This window comes from Geotrypetes seraphini, chromosome 7, assembly GCF_902459505.1.
Source record: "Geotrypetes seraphini chromosome 7, aGeoSer1.1, whole genome shotgun sequence".
In the NCBI taxonomy this organism is placed as follows: Eukaryota; Metazoa; Chordata; class Amphibia; order Gymnophiona; family Dermophiidae; genus Geotrypetes; species Geotrypetes seraphini.
In genome coordinates, this window is record NC_047090.1 from 120,682,759 (window position 1) to 120,704,614 (window position 21,856).

The 21,856-nt window shown below is 45.6% G+C and overlaps 1 protein-coding gene across 11 annotated transcripts in view; it reads left to right on the forward strand.

Annotated features, from left to right (window-relative positions):
- Nucleotides 1-21,856, forward strand: part of RMDN3 (regulator of microtubule dynamics 3) — a 219,132-nt gene that overhangs the window by 74,843 nt on the left and 122,433 nt on the right. For all 11 annotated transcript variants that reach the window (XM_033952294.1, XM_033952295.1, XM_033952296.1 and 8 more), the window contains one exon: nt 3,935-4,034. In XM_033952294.1, the coding sequence (XP_033808185.1) occupies nt 3,935-4,034 (100 nt within the window). The remainder of the gene's footprint in view (nt 1-3,934; nt 4,035-21,856) is intronic.

Consider the following 21,856-nt stretch of genomic DNA (forward strand, 5'->3'; position numbering starts at 1 on the left):
TAAAATTTAATTAAGTGGGGGTGTGTGAGGTTGAAAGTGTGTCTAGATCGGTTTCTCAACTTCTTCAAGCCAAGTACCCCCTAAGTCTAACAAATATCAACCAAGTACCCTCGCCCAAGCTCTGCCCTTGACCCCACCACCATAATAATAGCACTAATTGTAATGCAATTTCTTCTATTCATTTTTCATATATAGAAAATATAATCTTATTAATACATAATGATAACCACAAAATTTAAAAAAAAAAAACACAAATCACACTGTATGTAGAGAAAATATTCTTTTTTTTTTCCAAAGAGGTCAAGGCAGAAGACTTTAAAACAGTGTCTCTCAAACTGTGTGCCCAGGCACAGTGGTGTACCCCCAAAGAGATTCCAGAATTTTACTTTATTTTTAAAAATTCCCTTCATAAGTATACATTAGAATAGATGACATATACATCACTTCTGTCAGTGTTATGAGCATCAGGGTGTGTAAGGATATAACTGCCCAGACAAGTGGATTCAAAAACAAGCACATCCATTGCATTGATTAGCAATTCTATCTACTTTAGTTTCACCATCGTTACAATTACCCAAACATAGCTTAAAGAACTTTAAATAAATAACTTTCAAATTTAAACTTTTTTGTTGGTTTTGCAATTTTATAATTTCAATTATAGTGTGCCTTGAAAAACATTTGCTCCATATATTGTGCCATGAAAAACATTTGCTGTTTAGTGTGCCAGAGCTAAAAAAAATTGAGAGAGATTGCTTTAAAATATGCAATGTAGGCATTCGAACTCTAAATGATGTTATTTCGGATGGTAAACTGCTTGAATTTTCACAATTGCAACATAGATTTGGTCTTAATAAAACACAAAGTTTTAAATGGTTGCAATTGAAGCAGGCCTGAATGGAAAACTTTGAATAATCAGTATAGTTTGGAGTTCCTATGCTTCCAAGCAGACTTCCTAGGACATCAAGCCGCATTGTGGTATAAATTATTATCTGGATATTTGAATAAAAAACCAAAGAGTGGTCTAAGAGACATTTGGAGCATTGAGATTAAGCACCAAATTTACTGCATCTCAATGGCCACGAATTTGGTCTTGGAGAATGAGATGTACAGTGTCAGCATCTATGAGACAAACATGGTTATTTTTGTTACATAGAGTGTTTTGGACCCCTGTACGTTTGCAAAAATTAGATAGTTCTAAGTCCAATAGATGCTGGCATTGTAATCTGGAACCTGGGAACATTAGATCATTTACTTTATTATTGTCCTCATATTAAAATTTTTTGGAATGCTATTTGGCCTCAAATTAATGCATTGTTGGAAAATCATGTAGCACTCTCATATGATACTGTATTATTTGGAATGATGATGAGGAAAAAAAGTCAAATTTCACCAGAGAATAACAAGCTTTTATTAGTCATGACAGGGGTTGCCATTCAGCATATAACCAACAACTGGAAGAATCATAGTAACCTTAGTTATACATTTTGGTGGCATACAATTTGTCATATATTCAAAATGGAAAGAGCAATAGCAATACAAAGAGGGACATATACTAAATTTATAAAAATATGGGGGCCATTGACAAAATATTGTAGTGAATGATCATCAGTTTTTCTCTTTTCTTTTTCTTCTTTATGGCACATCAGGAGGGGTGGATAATGGAAATAATATTACATAATATGTTATAATATGTTATATAATGTGTATATGGTGATTGGAAAGCAGTTGGGGGTAAAAATATTATTAGAATTTTATGTAGTAGATATAAAAGTGATATTGTGTAATAATTTGTTGTAATTTAATATTTTGTGCACTTGATGTAAAATATGAAAATGAATAAAGAATATTAAAAAAAATAAAATAAAATATGCAATGTTACCTCAGTAGTAACTATAGAAAAATAGACAAATTTAGTGCAAAATATAGACAGCAATTATAAATTCTCAAAACTGACACATTTCAATCACCAAGTTGAAAATAAAATCATTTTTGCTACCTTTGTTGTCTGGTGATTTCATGAGTCTCTGGTTGCACTTCCTTCTGACTGTGCATCCAATTTTTCTTTCTTTCTGCCTCCTGCACGCTTCCTCTCCTTTAGACCTCATTCCCTTCCCCATCCAACATCTCTCTCTGTCCCTCCACGAGTCCAACTTTTCTTCTTCTCTCCTCTACCCCTATTGGCAACATGTCTCCCTCTCTCTCTCTCTCACTGTCCATCTGTCTTTCTCTCATTCCCTCCCTTGCTGCAAAGGGAGTGGGGAAAAAGAGAGAAAGAGAGATCCAGGGTGCATCTCTCTCACTCCCTCTACTACCACATCCCAACATTTCTCCTTCTTTCATCCCCCGGATCATGTGCACATTTTTCACCACTGCCTAGCATCCCATGCCCATATCTTCTTTTATCACCCCTCTCTAGCACCATGCCACATCTCTCCCTCGATCACTATGTTCAACATTCCTCCCGCTTGCATCCCTTTCAATCTGTCCCTCTGTTCCCTCTCTACCACATATCCAGTATTTCTCCCTCTCATCCTTCCCATGCATCTCTACCTTAATCCTCTCTCTCTATGCCAACAATTTTTCCTTTTTCTTCCTTTCCCCATGTGCACCACCATCTCTTTCCCTCTCACTCACACACTCATGCCCAACAGTTCTCCTAAGTTAGTGCTTCCTTCCTCCCTTCCTTCTGTGTCCCATGTTCATGCCCCCTCCCTTCCTTCTGTGTCCCATGTTCGTGCCTCCTTCTCTTACTTCTGTGTCCTGAGTTTGTGCCCCCCTCCCTGCTTTCCAGCATTTTTCCCAAATTCCCCCTCCTTTCTTCCTTTGTCCCATGATCATGTCCCCTCTCTTGCTACAACGCACTCACCCCCTTCAAGGCTGTCCAGCTGGGCTGCTTCTTCAGCCACACAGGGTCCCGTTGCTGGCAGCAACTGTTACACACTACGTGTGGCTGACCCACAAGCCTTCCCTCTGACATTGGAGAAAAGGCTTCCGGGTCAGCAATGTGCAAAAGCTGCAGTCCGTGATGCGTCCCTGTGTGGCTAAAGGAGGTAACTGTGATCTCCCGCTGACTTGGAAGGCTTCCCTCTGATGTTAGCTTGACTTCGAAGCCTTTTGGGTTGGCTTTGATGAAAATGCAGGAGAAAGGACATGGAATCCATGGCTGCGGTTGTACTTCAGTGGAGGGGGTTGGGCAAGAAGGAGGGCATGGGATCCCAGGTGGCTACGGTGATTAAAGAGGAAGGGGGCTGGGAGACCTGTGCAGTGCCGTGTACCCCCAACAAGTGGCCCACGTACCCCTAAGGCGGGGGTGTCAAATGTTGGTCCTCAAGGGCTGCAATCCAGTTAAGTTTCAGGATTTCCCCAATGAATATGCATGAGATCTATTAGCATACAATGAAAGCAGTGCATGCAAATAGATCTCATGCATATTCATTGGGGAAATCCTGACTGGATTGCGGCCCTCGAGGACCGACATTTGACACCCCTACCCTAAGGGTACGCATACCATGTGCTGAGAAACACTTGTCTAGATTGCCCATTACTCTTACAATCATCCCTGGAAAATCCATAAACCAAACCTTTATTTATCTAATTGTCAAACTCTCTTTTCATAAAGCTGCATTTCAGTTGGCATCTTAGCACAAAGAAAAGCACTTCCTCTCCAAACTTTTAGCCGACCACTGTTTGGTTTAATATAACTTCTTCAAAAGCATAGAAAGAATGAATATTTCAGATGTATGTGAATGTTGGTTTGGTGCACAAAAATGTCAGTATTCATTTTTTATTTTCTGGCTACAGGCACTCTTAATTTATCAGGAGCATTTTCATGACACTGTGTATATAAAACTGAGATGGGGTAAGAGTAGAGTAAAAGTAGAAAACCCCTTGTCTGATCAGCTAGTTAATCCATTATTATATGGTCTCTCTGTAGTATGACAGATCGGATTTCCTTTGGCGACTTGCTCGTAGCTACAGTGACATGTGTGAGATAACTGAGCATGCTGAAGAGAAGAAGTGTTATGCACTAGAAGGTAAGGCAGAGGGTTTGGTAGATATAACTCACACTTAGACCCATTGGAACAGTATTGAGTCACAAAGCTGCAAATCATACAGTTTTCTGACTTTCTCACATTTTTCTTTTTCCAAAAGTCATTACAATCTGAAATATGTTCTGTGAAACTTATGATGTCTTAGTCTCATTTCTAGCTGACATTCAGCTATGCTATAAAAACAACCACTATGATTTGACATCAATTAGCATATTGCTGGTAATCTTAGCAGAAATCCCAAGGATTGTGCATGCATGTAGTCTGTTTAATTAGTGAACTTCTGCATGGTATTTTTTTGACAATTCAATTAAGTCACTTTTTTTCATTTGGAATCAATTTTCAAAATAACTAGTTTAATATTAACAAGTTGTAAGGAAACGTTTAGCTGAACTTAACTGTCTTTAAATTTTGGGCTTAAAGTTTCTTAAATTTAGCCAGTCAGAATATTTGACCTGTTAGGTTTAAACCTGCAGTTCATTTATCTAGTGCTTACTGACTAAGTTATAAACCTGCAATGGGATCACCCATATGACTAAATTTTATGGGGGTAAAATTAAAAAAAAACTACAAAGCACACTATATGCAGAGAAAATGTTAATTATTTATATTTGGGGGGTTTCAAAGATGTCAAGGCAGATGACTTTAAAATATGCAATGTCACCTTAGTAACTATAGAAAAATAGACAAATATAGACAGCAGATATAAATTCTCAAAACTGACACATTTTGATCACTAAATTGAAAATAAAATCATTTTTCCTACCTTTGCTGTCTGGTGATTCATGAGTCTCTGGTTGCGTTTCCTTCTGACTGTGTATCCTTTCTTTCTGCACTCAACAATTGTCCCTTTCTATTCCCTCCCTCCTTCCTTCCTATGTCCTTAGTGCCCCTTCCTATGTCCGTAGTGCCCTCAGTGCCTCCTTCCTATGTCCTTAGTGCCCCCTGTGCCTCCTTCCTATGTCCTTGGTGCCCCTTCCTATGTCCTTAGTGCCTTCAGTGTTATTGTGGCTATACTGGACACTGTGCAACTCAAAGCATTCCTTCCTCAACAACGTCAGGATGTTCTCATTCAACTTTGTCAAAAAGTGTCATCCCTCACTTCACTCTCAGCGAGACATATGATGGTGCTGCTAGGTCACATGGCCTCTAAAGTTCACGTGACTCCTTTTGCCAGACTTCACCTCAGAAACCCTCAGTGGACTCTGTCATCTCAGTGGGCACAGGCTTTCAACGCACTCTCTCAGCACATTACAGTGACTCCTTCGTTGAGACAGTCTCTCCACTGCAGGATGCTCTCTTCCAATCTCTCCAGAGGTTTACTGTTTCAAACGCCCCCTCATCAGAAGGTCCTCACGATAGAATCCTCGACCTATGCTTGGGGGGGGCTCATCTCGATGGTCTCCGTACTCAAGGGCATTGGTCCAGTGTCACATCAATCTGTTGGAACTCGGAGCGATATTCAATGCTCTCAAAGCTTTTCAGCATCTTCATAATCAAGTAGTCCTCATTCGTACAGACAATCAAGTAGCCATGTACTAAGTCAACAAGCAGGGAGGAACAGGATCTGTTCCTCTTTGCCAGGAGGCTCAGAAGGTTTGGAATTGGGCAATTCTTCACAACATCTTTCTGAAAGCCATCTACATTCAAGGAGAGAAAAACTTTTTAGTGGACAAATTGAGTTGTCTTCTATAGTCTCACGAATGGACACTCAATTCCTTGCCTTTCCATCACATTTTTTCTCAGTGGGGAACTCCTCAAATAGATCTTTGCATTTCCCCACAACCACAAACTGCCTCAGTTTTGCTCCAGGATATACTCTCCTCGAAGCAGATGCTTTTCTTCTGGAATGGACAAACCAGTTTCTGTATGCATTTCATCCATTTCCTCTCATTCTCAAGATATTCGTCAAACTCAAACATGAACATGCCACCATGATTCTTATACCTCCTTGGTGGCCCAGACAATTGTGGTTCTCCCTTCTACTTCAACTCAGCAGCAGGGAGCCACTACTTCTACTAGTTTTTCTGTCTCTGGGTCTCTGCTTCATTCCAACTTACAGTCTCTATACCTGACAGCTTGTACCTTTCAACATAACTGCCAATTTCCAGTTCTCTCAATCTGTAGCAGACATTTTAGAGGCTTCCAGAAAGCCTACTACTAGGCAATGTTACCATCAGAAATGGACTAGGTTTTCTGCTTGGTGCGCCCTTCATCACAAGGAACCTACTTGTCTTCAGTTTTGGATTACCTGTTGCATTTATCTCACTCAGGCCTCAAATCCACATCCATTAGAGTCCATCTCAGTGCGATTGCTGCTTTTCATCAGCCACTAGAGGGGAAATCTTTATCTGCTCATCCTATGGTTTCCAGATTTATGAAAGGACTTTTCAATGTCAAGCCAACTCTCAAACCGCCTCTAGTGGTTTGGGATCTCAATGTGGTTCTTGCTCAGTTGATGAAGCCTCCATTAGAAACAATGTCTATGGCTCATCTCAAATATCTCACTTGGAAAGTGGTCTTCCTTATTGCTCTCACGTCTGCTCACAGAGTCAGTGAGCTACAAGCTTTAGTAGCGGATCACCTTTTACAGTATTCCATCATGACAAGGTGGTCCTCCGTACTCATTCTAAATTCTTACCAAAAGTAGTTTCAGAATTTCATCTCAATCAATCCATTGTTCTTCCAGTGTTTTTTCCAAATCCTCATTCTCACCTTGGAGAAACAGCTCTTCATATTCTGGACTGCAAGGATGCTTTGGCCTTCTACTTACAAAGGACTAAGCCACAAAGATCTTCTCCTCAACTTTTTGTCTCCTTCGATTCAAATAAGTTGGGACATCCAGTTTCCAAGAGAACTATCTCCAACTGGTTGGCTGCTTACATCTCTTTCTGCTATGCTCAGGCTGGACTGCATCTACAGGGTCGAGTCACAGCCCATAAAGTTAGAGCCATGGCAGCATCTGTAGCTTTCCTTAGATCTACTCCTATTGAGGAAATCTGCAAAGCTGCCACTTGGTCCTCGTTTCATACATTCACCTCTCATTATTGTCTGGATTCTTTTTCTAGACGGGATGGCCACTTTGGCCAGGCAGTATTACAAAATTTATTCTCCTGAATTGCCAGGAACAAACAAACCAAAACTGCAGATGTGTACAACGATGTAGGCAAAATTTATTGTGACAACTAAAGTATATCTAAAAACCTTTTTACCAAACAGGGGATCCAACACGGTCCGTGTTTCGGACAACCTTCATCAGGGGTCCATGGTAAAAAAGGAAAGAAAAATATGTCACAAAAAATTGCAGTAGAAAAAAACGGATTGTATGTTTCGCCAAGAGTCACCAAATATTGTGAAATCTCCTGAATTGCCAACACTCCCACATCCCATTCTGGTTAGCTTGGAGGTCACCCATATGTTGAGAATATGCTGCCTGCTTGTCCTGGGATAAAGCACAGTTACTTACCATAACAGGTGTTATCCAGGGACAGCAGGCAGATATTCTCACAACCCACCCATCTCCCCTGGTTGGCTTCTTAACTAGCTATCTGAACTGAGGAGACGCACGCCCTACATCGGGCAGGAAGGTAATTAACTGTGCTTTAATGACCAGGGAGGAGAACAAAGGCAAACTAATGTTAAAAGGAAAATAAATTTCCAGTGCATTAGGTGAGACATTCTAGACAGTAGGGTTATTTCCCCATATCCGCGTACTGCTGCAGAAGGAATCCACTCTGGATTTTTCACTTTGTCTCTTTTGTACTTCACTGGGTTCTCTAGCTCCACATTCAGTTCTTTCCTTCTGCACATGTGCCTGCTGGAGTGTTTGTTCTGCTCTCCCCATTTTTTTATTGTAATTTTGTCCCCTTTCAGGTAATTTAGTGCTTGGAGCGATTTTGAAGCTCTGCCTGCTTGAGAATACACAGACTTCGGTCTATAGCTGACAGGCCAATCCCATTGGATACCTGTTAGCTAGTCTGCAAAGTTTTCTCTGGAGCTCAGGGCCGTCCCTGATGTGGTCTCCCCTCCTGTTAATCAGGATTTGAGTGCAGGATGTTAGGAGACTTGGTGTGGTCTCACAGAGCTGGCTGCGTCTCCACCTGTCCATCTGTTGGTCCGCAGTGGTGGAGGTAGAGACATAGGAGTCTGACTGGTAGTCTGAAGATCAGCTTTACAGATCCTTTCCCAACATTGTGGCAATGAATTTTCTCATCCAGCTACTGTGAGAGAGCTGAAAGCAGACTACAACACAGATTCTGTCTGGTCACAGTGAGTACACAGGCTGACAGCCTATGAGAGGAATTGGGGGAGGTTGGAAAAGTGGGGTTTTGAGTTTTTCTAAATGTTTCCCCTCCTGAAAAATCCTAAAATCATCGTTTTTAGAGTTTGGGAAGTGTGAAAAATATTGCAATTTTGGTGTGAAATTTTGATGGCGGTTATGTTGGATTTTTTAGCAATCTTTTTTTTTTTTTTTCTAAAGCTCCCTGCTTCTTCAAATCTGCAAATTTCACCTGGAAACTTGTTGGGATGGAGTCTTTGAATTCTTGCTAGGATTGTATATATTTTAGCATTTTTAGAGTACTCTTGCGTCACTTGCCATGTGGCACAGTGGGGAGGGGGGAGGGAGGGCGCAGCATCCAGCTTAGCCTCTCCCTTGCTGAAGCAGGTGACCAAGCGCTCAGCCTGGTGGGGTGGCCTTTGTGACTTTTGGGGCTCAGCACAGCTGGTAATTGTCCGTCAAGCTGTGGATCCTTTGCAGCCTAGGAAATGCAGTCTAGGATGGATTCTTTGGTGGCGCAGATGCATAAACATACCTCTCTCCCCAGTGTGTGTGATGTAGTGTTGGAGGATATGCAGGACCGCTGGGTGGATGTGGTTCTCAGGAAACTCTTTGACACATCTGCTTTAAGCATTAATGCTGCTTCAGTGAAGGCTTTTGTCGCACGTGCCTGTCTTTTTCTCAAATGCGCACACTGGAGAGCGAGGCAGTGGTTCCACCTCCTCGGCCTTTTCTGGCAGGGACAGATTATATGGCAGATGCATTGTATAATCTTATGTGGGTATTGCAAATGTGTCGGCTTATTCAATCTCTTCCCACAGAATGCTTTGGTTCAGACAGCGGACATGTGTTTCCGCTTCTATGGTTACTTTGGCTCGACCTCATGGATTCTGGGATGGACTGTCGCCCTAAAACTGCCTGATAGCAGATCCAGACCCTCTTGGGGTTCTGATTGTTCTAATTTCATGGCTCACAGTGATTGCGACCATATGCAAGAGCCATGTCTCAAATATCTTCACAGGGCTACTGATGACGGTATAATGGCTATAGGTATTCCCAGCCTCCCTGCCTTTCACCTTCAGTTCTGCACCCACTACTGAAGAGTGTGATACTCAGTGTATGCCTGCTAGCTATCTCCCTCCAGAAGCATACACACAGCAGCCTGACACTCATTCTTTTTCCGACTTTAAAACACCTTTTAAGCAGGCTATAGACTTACCAGCAGCTACTACCAGAGGGAGCAGGCACACAACACTGATGTCACCTCTCAGAGCATGACCTACTAGAACTTTTCCCTCTACACCCGTGGGGGGAGGGACTAACTTAATTAGAGAGAGTTCCCTACACCTGATAGGTAGGAGCATACCTGTAGGTGGATGAACAGGCAAGCCACAGTTTTTGAACAGCCATGGAACTAGGACTGCCTGAGCAGATGCCTCCTGAGACGAGAGCTCAGAATGAAAAACTTATGGACATTGAGCCAGCTGGAGAATCTGATGAAATGGAGGTATGTTGCTCTACTAGAGCCAGCCAACAGCCATGAGAAAGTAGAGAGCTTTTGCGAGCAAAGGTAGTTTCGGATTTCCCTGTTGTTAAGGAAATATATTTGCCTGCCTTTTAATCTATAAGTTCCAGGACATAGGATCACCTGTTAAAGAAACTGGATGTGCGTAGAGTTCTGCGTTATCAGGAGGTCACCAACGAGTTTCTCCCTGACCATTTGTTTGTGCTGACTCATTCATTTAAGTGGGGCGCTCCAGCTTCCAAGGCCACGATTTCCAGATGGATCCATAGGGCCATTTCGTCAGCTTACATTCTTTCAGGAAAACAGTCTCCAGGTTTCGTCAAGGCGCATTCTACCAGGAGTGTGCTGCTTCGTGGACTGAAGCTAGATCTGTGTCTCCTGAGGAGATTTGCAGAGCAGCGACATGGTCTTCTTTTCACACATTTGCCAAGTTCTACAGAGTGGACGTGGTGGCAAGGCAGGACTCCGCTTTTGGGACCTCGGTCTTAAGGGTCGGTGCAGCAAGCCCACCCTAGCATTTTGAGGGACTGCTTTTGTACATCCCTACTGTCTAGAATGTCTCACCTATTGCACTAGAAAAAGAGATTATGTGCTTAACCTGGCAAGCTCTTTTCCAGTAGATAGGTTAGACATTCTAGACTCCTGCCCAGTCCTTTCTGCACCTGTCTACTGTTTCAATCTGTTTTATGCTTCTCCAAGTTGACTCTTGGATGCCTGTCACTCTTGTGGGCTGGGAAATTAATTTTGAGCAGAACAGTTTATTTAAGCCTGTTATAGACCGAGTCATCAACCAAGAGGAGCTCGACTCGGTTAACAGTAATGTAATACCTCTACTTCACATGTATTGGGTGGCTCTACATGGTTGGGTACTAACTGAAGGTAGAGCTAGAGAGTCCAATGACAGAGGCAGAGTGAAAAATCTGGAGTGGATTCCTTCTGCAGCAGCATTTGGTTATGGGGAAATAACCCTACTTTCTAGAATGTCTCATCGATCTACTGGAAAAGAGCTTACCAGGGTAAGTACTTAATCTCTACAGTGTTCTCCCCAGCGCTTTTCAGCCGGGTGCTCCGCCCAGCAAATTTAGATTACCGCCCAGCTGTCATCTGCCGAATCCTGCTGCCACCACTGCTTAACGCGCAGCCTGAAGAGCCGCCAAAAGACTCCCGCCGGACTTTAAAATAAACAAAACCCAGCAAGCGACTCGAACCCGGCTTCCCTCCGAAACCGGAAGTTACGTCGGGGGGGGGGGGGGTAGAGAAGAGAAGCCGGCATGGACCATTAGAGCACCGGAGCATGCGGGAGATAGGCCTGCCACGGAGGGAAGCTTACTTGTTCTTGCTTACTTCAGGCCTTTCTTGCTGCCGGGTCCTGCCTACTTTCTGTTTCCGCGAAGGCAGGACCCGGCAACGAGAAAGGCCCGAAGTAAGCAAGAGAAGCAAGTTGTAAGCTTCCCTCTGTCGCTGACCTTTGGGAGATAGATCAGCGACGAAGGGAAACTTGCAACTTGCCTTTGTCTGTAGCGAATCTGCCGGGTGTGTGAGACGGCGGGGGGGGGGCTGTTAATGGGAAGAGAAATGCTGCTGTACCCAATTAGAGGGGGAGGGGGAAGAGAAATGCTGGTGCTTCTGCTGTACCCAATTGTGGGGGGGGGTTAAGAGAAATGCTGTTGATGCTGCTGCTGTACCCAATAGGGGGAGGGGGAAGAGTCATGCTGCTGCACACAATTAGGGGGGAGGGTGAAGAGAAATGCTGCTTCTGCTGTACCAAATTGGGGGGAGGAAAGAGAAATGCTGATGATACTGCTGTACCTAATGGGGGGAGGGGAAGAGAAATGCTGCTGGACCCAATTGGGGAGAGAGAGGGAAGGAGGGAGAAGAAAGATCAGGAAAAGGAGGAAAGAGATGCAAAGACCATGGGAGGGAGGGAAAGGAGATATACCATGGAATGGAAGAGAGAGATGTCAGGGCATATGCGGGGGGAGGGGAAGCAGGGCCAGATTAAAGGATAGGCCCAGTAGGCACAGGCCTAGGACCTGAAATGGTCAGGGGGGTCCCGCCAGTGCTGTGCTTTGGGGCCTCACCCTTGCTGGATTCGCTGGCAGCAGCAGCAGCAGCCTCATCATCATCCTGGGCACCCCCCCAACCCGATCTGACCCTCCTATCTCTCCCTCCTTCCCTCATCAGTGACGTGCCAGAGGGAATCACGGCAGGAGAAAGCCCTGAAGCAGCCTGCTTAGAGTAGAGCAGTGCTGTTTAGAGTCTCGTGATGGGAGGAGGAAGAGATAGGAAAGTTGTGGGGGGGAGAGTAGCAGTCTGCCCCGGGTACTCAGCCTGGCATCATGAACTTCTTCGGCTAGCAACAGCATTTACAATTCACTGCTGTTGCCAGCTTCAGGCCTTCCTCTCTGTCGGGTCCTGCCTACTTCTGTTTCTATGAAGGCAGGACCCGGCAGAGAAGAAGGCCCGAAGCTGGCAACAGCAGCGAATTGTGAATGCTGCTGCCTGAAGAAGTTCATGACGCCAGGCCTTGGGTGACAGAAGGAGGAAAGGGAGCAGAGGGGGAGAGACTTGCTGCACCCAACTGGAGGGAGAAAGAAGATGAGGGAGGGAATGAAACAAGATGCCAGGGATTGGAGGGAAGGAGGAAAGTATGCCAAACCAAGGGAAAAGGAAGGGGGAAAGGAAGAAGAAGATGTCAGAGCATGGAGGGAGAGGGAGAGATGGAAGAAAAGGAAAGAAGTGAGATGCCAGAGAATCAGGGAAGGGAAGATACCAGACTGTGGGGTGCGAAGGAAAGAAAGGAGAAGAGAGAGTTCCCAGAGCATAGGGGAGAGGTGGCAGAGCTGAAATCAATCATGTACAAAGGAGAAGAGAAGGGGCACAGGATAGACAGTTTATTGAAGGAGCATAAAAAGAGGGAAGATGCCATATGGAACGGGGAGAGGGTGGACAGTGGATGGAAGGGGCTGATGCTGCATGGAAGACAGAGCGGACAGATGCTGGCTAGAAAGAAGAGTGAAGACAAGATGATTAAAGCAGAAACGACAAAAGGTAGAAAAAATTTTTTTTGTTGCTTTACGTAGAATCAAGTAGTATTGTATCTATTGATTAAAGTTTATAAATAGGAAATGGAAATAAGGCAGTTTTTTGGGGACTAAACCCCTTTCCTCAGGTCAGGACAGGATACCATACCATAACAGCAGGGGTGCCCAAATGGTCGAGCGCGATCGACCAGTAGATCACAAAGGCAATGTGAGTCAATCGCGTTGCCTTGGCAATCTTTTTCTTCCTGCCTCCCTGAGCCAGGCCAGGTGCATACAAGCGCCGGACTCATAAGACTTCACCTCTGACGTCAATTCTGACGTCAGAGAGGAAGTTCTGGGCCAGCCAATCGCTGCCTGGCTCTTCCTCTCCGACGTAAGAATTGACATCAGAGGTGAAGTCTTGTGAGTCCAGCGCTTGTACATTCCTGGTCTGGCTCGTGGAAGCAGGGAGAAATCGGCATGGTGGCTTAGGGAGTAGGGAAAGAATCGGGGAAGTGGAGAAATTGGCGCGATGGCTTGGGGGGGGCAGGGGGTGAGAGAAAGAAAGAGAGACAGAAAGAAAAGGGGAGGGGCAGAAAGAAAAAAATATTGGATTTATAGTCAGAAGAAGGAAGTGCAAACAGAGACTCAAGAAATCACCAGACAAAAAGGTAGGAAAAATGATTTTATTTTCAGTTTAGTGATCAAAATATGTCTTTTTTAAGAATTTATATCTGCTGTCTATATTTTGCACTATGGCCCCCTTTTTCTAAACCGCAATAGCGGTTTTTAGCGCAGGGAGCCTATGAGCATCGAGAGCAGCACAGGGCATTCAATGCATCTCCCTGCTCTAAAAACCAGTATTACAATTTAGTAAAAAGGGAGGGGGTATATTTGTCTATTTTTGTATAGTTGTTCCTAAGGTGACATTGCATAGAATCGTCTGCCTTGACCTCTTTGAAAACCCACGGAATATAAATGATAATTAACATTTTCTCTGTGTACAGTGTGCTTTGTGGGTTTTTTTTAATTTTATTGTTGGTAGATCATTTTGACTTGGTCATTTTAAAAGTAGCTCGCAAGCCCAAAAAGTGTGGGCACCCCTGCTGTACAGTCATTTCTTGTATGACTGGATGAGCTATATTTATCTTTTTTTTTTTAGGTGTTTAAATTCATGCAGAAATAAATGGCTAGATTGAACCTAATGACTTCATTAATGCCTTTCCCTTTTTTAGACCTCTATACCATTTGAAAGAGGGCAAATACTTCTTAAATTTAGTAAAAATATTCTGGTACAAGTGTCAAACTTTAAAAAAGGAAGTCATATTGAGCATTGGAAAATAATAATAATAATTAACTAATAAAAATAGTATACATTTAGGGCTCCTTTTACTAAGTTCCGATAGTGGTTTTAGTGTGCGCTTAGCGCGCGGAGGAATTGCCATGCGCGCGGAGGAATTGCCATGCGCGCTAGATGCTAATGCAAGCATTGAGTTGGCGCTAGTTTTCCCACGTAGCGCATGGGTTTGTGTGCGCTAAAAATGCTTGCGCACCTTAGTAAAAGAGGGGGTTAATTTTCCCCACCACCAAATTTCCCCATCCCGCCCCACCCGGCTACTTTTTCATGCCACCCGGCTGGAAAAAATTTCTGGGGAGAACACTGCTCTATTTACATATAGTAGCTTGGAAAAGTAATTTACAGGATCCGACAAGATGTTAAAACAAAGAGACCTGAGAAGAAAAGGAGATATGAGCAATTTCAGTGCAAAAGTAATGGGAGACAAATGTGCAGGACTGGCTCAACTAGGTGAGGCACTAGTTAAAGGTACCAGTGATAAAGAATACCAAAATCCTGGTTTGTCATCTCCCTTTTTCTTCCTTCCCCCCCAGTGGAAGGAAGAAGAGAGGTGTAGAGAAGAGATGCTGCACCTGAGACTTGGGATTTGGGCACCATTTATTACCAGGAAAGGTAGGGGAGACTCGAGAGGGAGATACTGGATTGGGGGTGCTGATACAAAGGTTGGCTGAGGGTGCTGCAATCCCTTGAGTTATCCCTGCAGATGCACTAGAAGAAGGAGGGAAAGAACATAACACTGCTCAAAAGATAGCAGATGTGATGAAGTGATCACTGTCCCACTGATACAGCCAAGACAGATTTTTTTGGGTGGGCATTAAGCAGTGCAGATGTTGACACCTTCTTCCAAGCCTCCTTTCATAAACCAATGCTACTGTCACTGATTGGGGTGGGCCTGACTCCAAAGCGAAGGGGCCACGTTTCACCCAGGCCGATCTGGAAGTAAAGGAAGGGAAGGGTAATAAAACTTTGAGAAAATCATTAATTAGAATATCCTGAACTATATTGTGTTGTCCAGTACCAGCATAAATATCAACAGACATTGTGGATCAAGAAATAGCAAAACAAACATTATCCCAGGACAAGCAGGCAGGTATTCTCACATATGGGTGACGTCATCGACGGAGCCTTGATGCGGACGCCTCACAAGCAGACTTGCTTGAAGAAACTTGAAGTTTCGAGTCGCCTGCACTGCGCATGCGCGAGTGCCCTCCCGCCCAGTGCAGGGCGCGTCTCCTCAGTTCTCAGTTTTCCACAGAGCCGAGAAGTCCGTCTTTGACTCTCTGCGTTAACTTCGTTACTTGTGCGTTCTCTGAACCGCGGTTTGTTACTTTTTTCCTCACAAATCGCTGTTCTTATTTTCTTTATTTTATTTTCAGTTTAAAAAAAAAATAAATTTTTTTTCCTCTTCCGTCTGTTTTCCGGGACAGGCCGCTCGGCCGCAGCCCAAGGGCTTTGATCTTGCGGCGGCTATTTTCACTTCTATGTCCTGGCCTGTCACGGGCTTCAAGAAGTGTGGCAAGTGCCAGCGCGCGATCTCTCTTACGGACCCACACTGCAAGTGCCTTGGGCCGAAACATCATCCTAGGTCGTGCCTGTGCTGTCAAATGCTTCAGCCTTGAGCTTTCAATCGTCGTATTTTGGTGGACAAACTCTTCAAGATGGAATCTTCTACTGATCCCTCGACTTCAAAGGCGACCTCGGCTTTGACTCCTACCGCGGTTCCTCCTGCTTCTACTGCTTCCACCTCGAGCCTTATCAGACCTTCGTCGTTTGCTGCGGCTCTTTCTTCGACGACATCTGCTATATCTTCCCCTGTGTCCTCAGGTCAGATAGCTCAGCAGTCGGTTCCAGCGGTAGTGATTAAAGTGCCTAAGAATTCCAAGTTGAAGCACACTCACACTACCTTGAAGGAACCTCCAGCCAAGGCAGGTGGTCCGGTTTCAGATGCGGATCCATCCTTGCCGGTTTCTTTCCAGACCATGTTGGAGAAGCAGTTCATTCAGTTCCTTACTAATATGGGACCGAAGCTTCTTCCTCTTATCCAGCCTGGGCATTCAGCAGTCTCCCGTCAGGTCGAGCTGCTTCCACTGCCTCAGGCTGACCTTTCACACTCTTTGCAGGGAGCAGAGTCTCTGCGAGTGTCTGGTCTGGCATCAGTGCACGTACAGCAAGGAGCAGATTCTTTGCAAGTGCCTCGGAAGGAATCCTCACACTCTATACAAGGAGCAGAGTCTTTGGGAGTGCATCGAAGTACCTCCACTAACCCTCTGGAGCTTCGATCTACAGCCTCCATTCCCATACATTCGCATCGGCTGTTTCCGTCTCCGAGGCGAAGTCTCCTCGATATTCGAGATCTGCTTCCAGGCATAGTTCTCATCGACAATCGAGGCCTTCTTCGAGGCATCTTTCCAGGCATAGTTCTTCTAAAGAAAGACCTTCTTCTACTAAGCCTCGATCTACTCCAACCTCGACTAGACCTCGTTCGAGGTCTCCAATGCCGGACCTCGAGGATGTCCTGGTTTTGATTGCCTCGTCCAAGTCACTATATTCCTTTGATGCCTTTTTTCCTGCCGAAGCTTCATCTTCGACCCAGGCTGCCTCGACGTCCTCGAGTCCTTCTCAAGGCAAAGCATTAGCAGATCAGCTATCTTTCTCATCTTTTCTTCGTCAGATGGCTGTAGACTTGGACCTTCAATTAGATACTGGCTCCAGATACTCTAAGGAGTATCTTGAAGTCATGCATCTTCCTCAACCTCCGGCAGAGTCTCTTAAGCTTCCACTTCATAAGCTTTTGAATCAGACTTTTGGTCGATACATGGAAACACCTTTTTCCATACCAGCTGTTCCAGGAAAATTGGACTCTAGGTATAAAACTGTGCATCGCAAAGGGTTTGACAACTCACAATGATCTCATCAATCCCTCCTTGTCGAGTCCTCCTTAAAGAGGTCCAATCCTTCCAAGGTTTATGCCACCGTTCCTCCTGGAAGGGAAAACTATGAACAAATTCGGACATCACATCTATCAAAATACTATGATGTCCTCTAAAGTCCTCAATTATAATTTTCAATTCATCACTTATTTTGAATTCCTTATTTCTCTATTGCCAAAGTTTTTGACTTATCTGGATACTCAAAAGCATTTTGAATTTCAAGAAGTCCTGGCTTCTTTATCCCAACTCGGATTGCATCTCCTGCAGTCATCTTACGATGCCTTTGAGTTGTCTGCCCGGGCAGCTGCTTGTTCTGTGACTATGCGTCGTCTTGCTTGGCTTCGTACCATTGACATGGACCATAATCTTCAAGACCGCTTGGCTAATATCCCTTGTGACGGCAATGACCTCTTCGATGAATCCATCGAGGCAGCCACCAAAAAATTGTCTGACCATGAGAAATCCTTTGCTTCTATTGTCAGACCCAAGCCTAAGCCAGCTCCTGCAAAACCTGCACGCCCTGCTCCTATCTATCAGCGGCGTTTTACTCCAAGGACGGCTCCTTATAATCGCCCTCCTCTAAAGAAACAGCAGCCTCAGAAACAACAGAAACCTCAACCTTCTGTTGCACCTAAGGCTACTCAGCTTTTTTGACTGTTTAAAACAGAGCATAACCTTCACCGTTCTGACTCTGTCTCATTTTCCCCCTATAGGAGGTCATCTCCATCATTTCTACCACCGATGGACGATAATTACATTCAACCTCTGGGTACTTTCCATCATCAGGGAAGGATACTCTCTTCATTTCTCTCAGATTCCAGTAGAGCTTCCTCCAAGAGAGTATCCTTCCAATCCACCCCAGACCGCCCTTCTTCTTCAGGAAGTTCAAGTTCTGCTTCATCTCCATGCCATCAAACCAGTTCCCTTGGAACAGCAGAACAGGGGTTTTTACTCCCGTTACTTCCTTGTTCCGAAGAAGACGGGCGATCTGCGACCTATTCTAGATCTCAGGGCTCTCAACAAATTTCTAATCAAAAGAAAAGTTTTGCATGTTGTCCCTGGCATCCCTTTATCCCCTTCTCGAGCAGAACGACTGGTTATGCTCTCTGGATCTCAAGGAGGCCTACACTCATATCCCCATTCATCCGGCCTCTTGTCAGTACCTCAGATTTTGGGTGGGGAATCTGCATTTTCAATACAGAGTACTACCCTTCGGCCTGGCCTCGTCTCTCAGAGTGTTCACCAAGTGCCTGGTAGTGATAGCAGCACCTCTAAGAAATCATGGTATTATCCCAGGACAAGCAAGCAGGTATTCTCACAAGTGGGTGATGTGATCCAATGGAGCCCCGATGCGGACGCCTCACAAGCAGACTTGCTTGAAGAAATTCGAAGTTTCGAGTTGCCCCGCACCGCGCATGCGCGAGTGCCTTCCCGCCCAGCGCAGGGCGCTTCTCCTCAGTTCTTACTTTTCCGCGGAGCCGAGAAGTCCGTCTTCGACTCTCTGTGTGAAGTGTTTTCACTTGTGCCTTCTGTCCGCGGTTTTGTGTTATTTTTACTCAGAATCGCTGTTTTTATTCGTTGTTTTCTTGTGTTAAAAAAAAAAAAATTTCTTCTGTTCGTTCGACCAGGCAGGCTACTTGGCCGCAGCCCCGCGGCTTCGATCTTGTGGCGGAGCTTTTTTGGCCTATGTCCCGGCCTGCAACTGGCTTTAAAAAGTGTTCCAAGTCCCAGCGCGCGATTTCCCTGACGGACCCTCATCGACGCCGTCTTCGGTGTCTCGGGCCTCAACATCTCCTGAAATCGTGCCGGCCTTGCTCAACACTTAAGTCTCGTGCTTTCAAGCGCCGTTGCATCCTGTGGGAGCAGCTTTTCAGCATGGAGTCTTCAATGGAGCTTTCGTCCTCGAAGGGTGCTTCGCCCTCGACATCATCCAATGCTCTCCAGGCTTCCACAGCTTCTGCTATGAACCTCATCATACCTGCCTCGTTTGTACCGGCTATGTCTTCGACGCCTGCTGCAGTGCCTTCCTCTGTCTCTTCAGGTCAGATAGCACAGCAGCCCATTCCCCTGGTGGTGCTTAAATTGCCCAAGGCTTCTAAGTCCAAGCACTCTCAAACTGCCTCGAGGGAGCACGAAGCCCGTGCAGGTGGTCCCGTTGGAGATGCGGATCCATCCTTGCCGGCTTCGTTCCAGACCTTATTGGAGAAGCAATTCATTCAGCTCTTTACTTCCATGGGGCCGAAGATTCTCTCACAAATCCAGCCTGGGCATGCGGAGGTCTCCAGCGAGGTCAAGCTGCCTCCTGTGCTTCAGTCGTACGCACACTCTCTGCAGGGAGCAGAGTCTCTGCGAGTGTCTGGTCTGGCATCTCGGCATGCATCGCAAGGAGCAGAGTCTTTGCTCATGCCTCCGTTGGAACCCGTACACTCGATGCAGGGAGCAGAGTCTTTGCGAGTGCTTCAAGGTTCTTCCACTCAATCGCCTCTGCTTCGTTTCACAGCCTCCAGCCCTGTCCATTCTCTGGGGACTTTGGCGGGGACACGCTCTCCTCGATTGTCGAGGCCTGCTTCGAGGCACAGCTCGCATCATAGATTGAGGCATTCTTCGAAGCATTCATCCAGGCATGCCTCGCCTCATCAGAAGCAGCCTTTTCTTCAATATTCCCTGCCAACTGCTTTGACCCTTCCGCTTCCGGATCTCGAAGACCCGGTAGTTTCTTTTTCTCCATCCAGATCTCCTTCTTCATTGGAGCAAGCTGCCTCGATATCCTTGAGTCCCTCTCGAGGCCAGGCTTTGGAAGATCAGCTGTCTTTTTCATCTTTTCTGCGTCAGATAGCAGCTGATTTGGATATTCAACTTGACACTGGATCTAAGTTTTCCAAGGAGTATCTCGAGACCATGCATCTTCCTCAACCTACTTTGAGTTCTTTCTCTCCATCCTTCAAAAGTTCATGCTTTATCTGGATTCTCGTGCGCATTTTGAATACCAAGAAGTCCTTGCATCCTTGTCCCAACTTCGGCTGCAGCTTTTTCAGTCCTCATATGATGCTTTTGAGCTGTCTGCTCGAGCTACTGCTTGCTCGGTGGCCATGCGGCGTCTGGCTTGGCTCCGTACCATCGACATGGAACCTAACCTGCAGGACCGGCTGGCTAATGTTCCTTGTGCTGGCAATGACCTCTTTGACGAGTCTATTGAGGCAGCCACCAAGAAGCTTTCGGACCACGAGAAGTCTTTTGCATCCATTCTCCGCCCGAAGCCGAAGCCGGCTCCTCCTCGCCCTACACACCCTCCTCTGATTTACCAGCGGCGTTTTCCACCTAAACAGGCTCCTTCCATTTGTCAGCCTGTCAAGAGGCAACATCCTCAGAAGCAGCAGAAGCCTCAGCCACCTGCTGTACTCAAGGCTCCTCAGCCTTTTTGACTGTCTGATAGAAAGCTTAACCTCAATCGTTCTGCCATTTCCCGTTTTTCCCCCTATCGGAGGTCGTCTCCATCATTTTTACCACCGATGGACGACTGTTACCTCCGACCTCTGGGTCCTTTCCATCGTCAGGGAGGGATACTCTCTTCAGTTCCATCAAGTTCCTCTGGAACATCCTCCAAGAGAGTATCCTTCCAACTCTGCCCAGACCGCCCTTCTTCAGGAAGCTCAAGCTTTGCTTCAGCTCCGAGCTATCGAACCAGTTCCTTTGGCTTAGCAGAACAAGGGATTGTACTCCCGGTACTTCCTTGTTCCGAAGAAGGCGATCTGCGTCCTATTTTGGATCTCAGGGTGCTCAACAAATTTCTGGTCAGAGAAAAATTTTGCATGTTGACCCTAGCATCTCTGTATCCCCTCCTCGAGCAGAACGACTGGTTATGCTCTCTGGATCTCAAGGAGGCCTACACACACATTCCCATCCATCCGGCCTCCCGTCAATACCTCAGATTTCGGGTGAGAAATCTTCATTATCAATACAGAGTGCTCCCTTTCGGCCTGGTTTCGTCACGCAGAGTCTTCACCAAGTGACTGGTAGTGGTGGCTGCTGCGCTCAGGAACCATGGTCTTCAGGTGTTTCCCTACCTGGACGACTGGCTCATCAAGGATTCCACGTCTCAAGGAGTCACTCTAGCGACCTAGAGGACTATCTGGTTCCTGCAGAGTCTGGGATTCAAAATCAACTTTCCAAAATCCCATCTCCAGCCTTCTCAAACTCTTCCATTCATCGGAGCTGTTCTGGATACTGTCCAACTCGGAGCGTTCCTTCCTCAACAACATCTGGAGGCTCTTCTCCATCTTTGTCATTCGGTCTCCTCTCGCCCGTCCATCTCGGCGAGACACATGATGGTTCTTCTGGGTCACATGGCTTCTACAGTACACGTGACTCCTTTTGCCAGACTTCACCTCAGAATTCCTCAGTGGACCCTGGCATCTCAATGGACGCAGGTTTCCGACCCTCTGACTCGACACATCCAGGTCACTCCTGCTCTGACACAGTCTCTTCGCTGGTGGATGCTCTCTTCCAATCTATCCAGAGGCTTACTTTTTCACATGCCCCCCCCAACAGAAGGTTCTCACGACCGATTCTTCAACTTATGCTTGGGGGGGCTCATCTAGATGGTCTCCGTACTCAAGGCTATTGGACCAGTGCGGATCATCAGTGTCACATAAAACTCCTGGAACTCAGGGCGTTTTCAATGCTCTCAATGCTT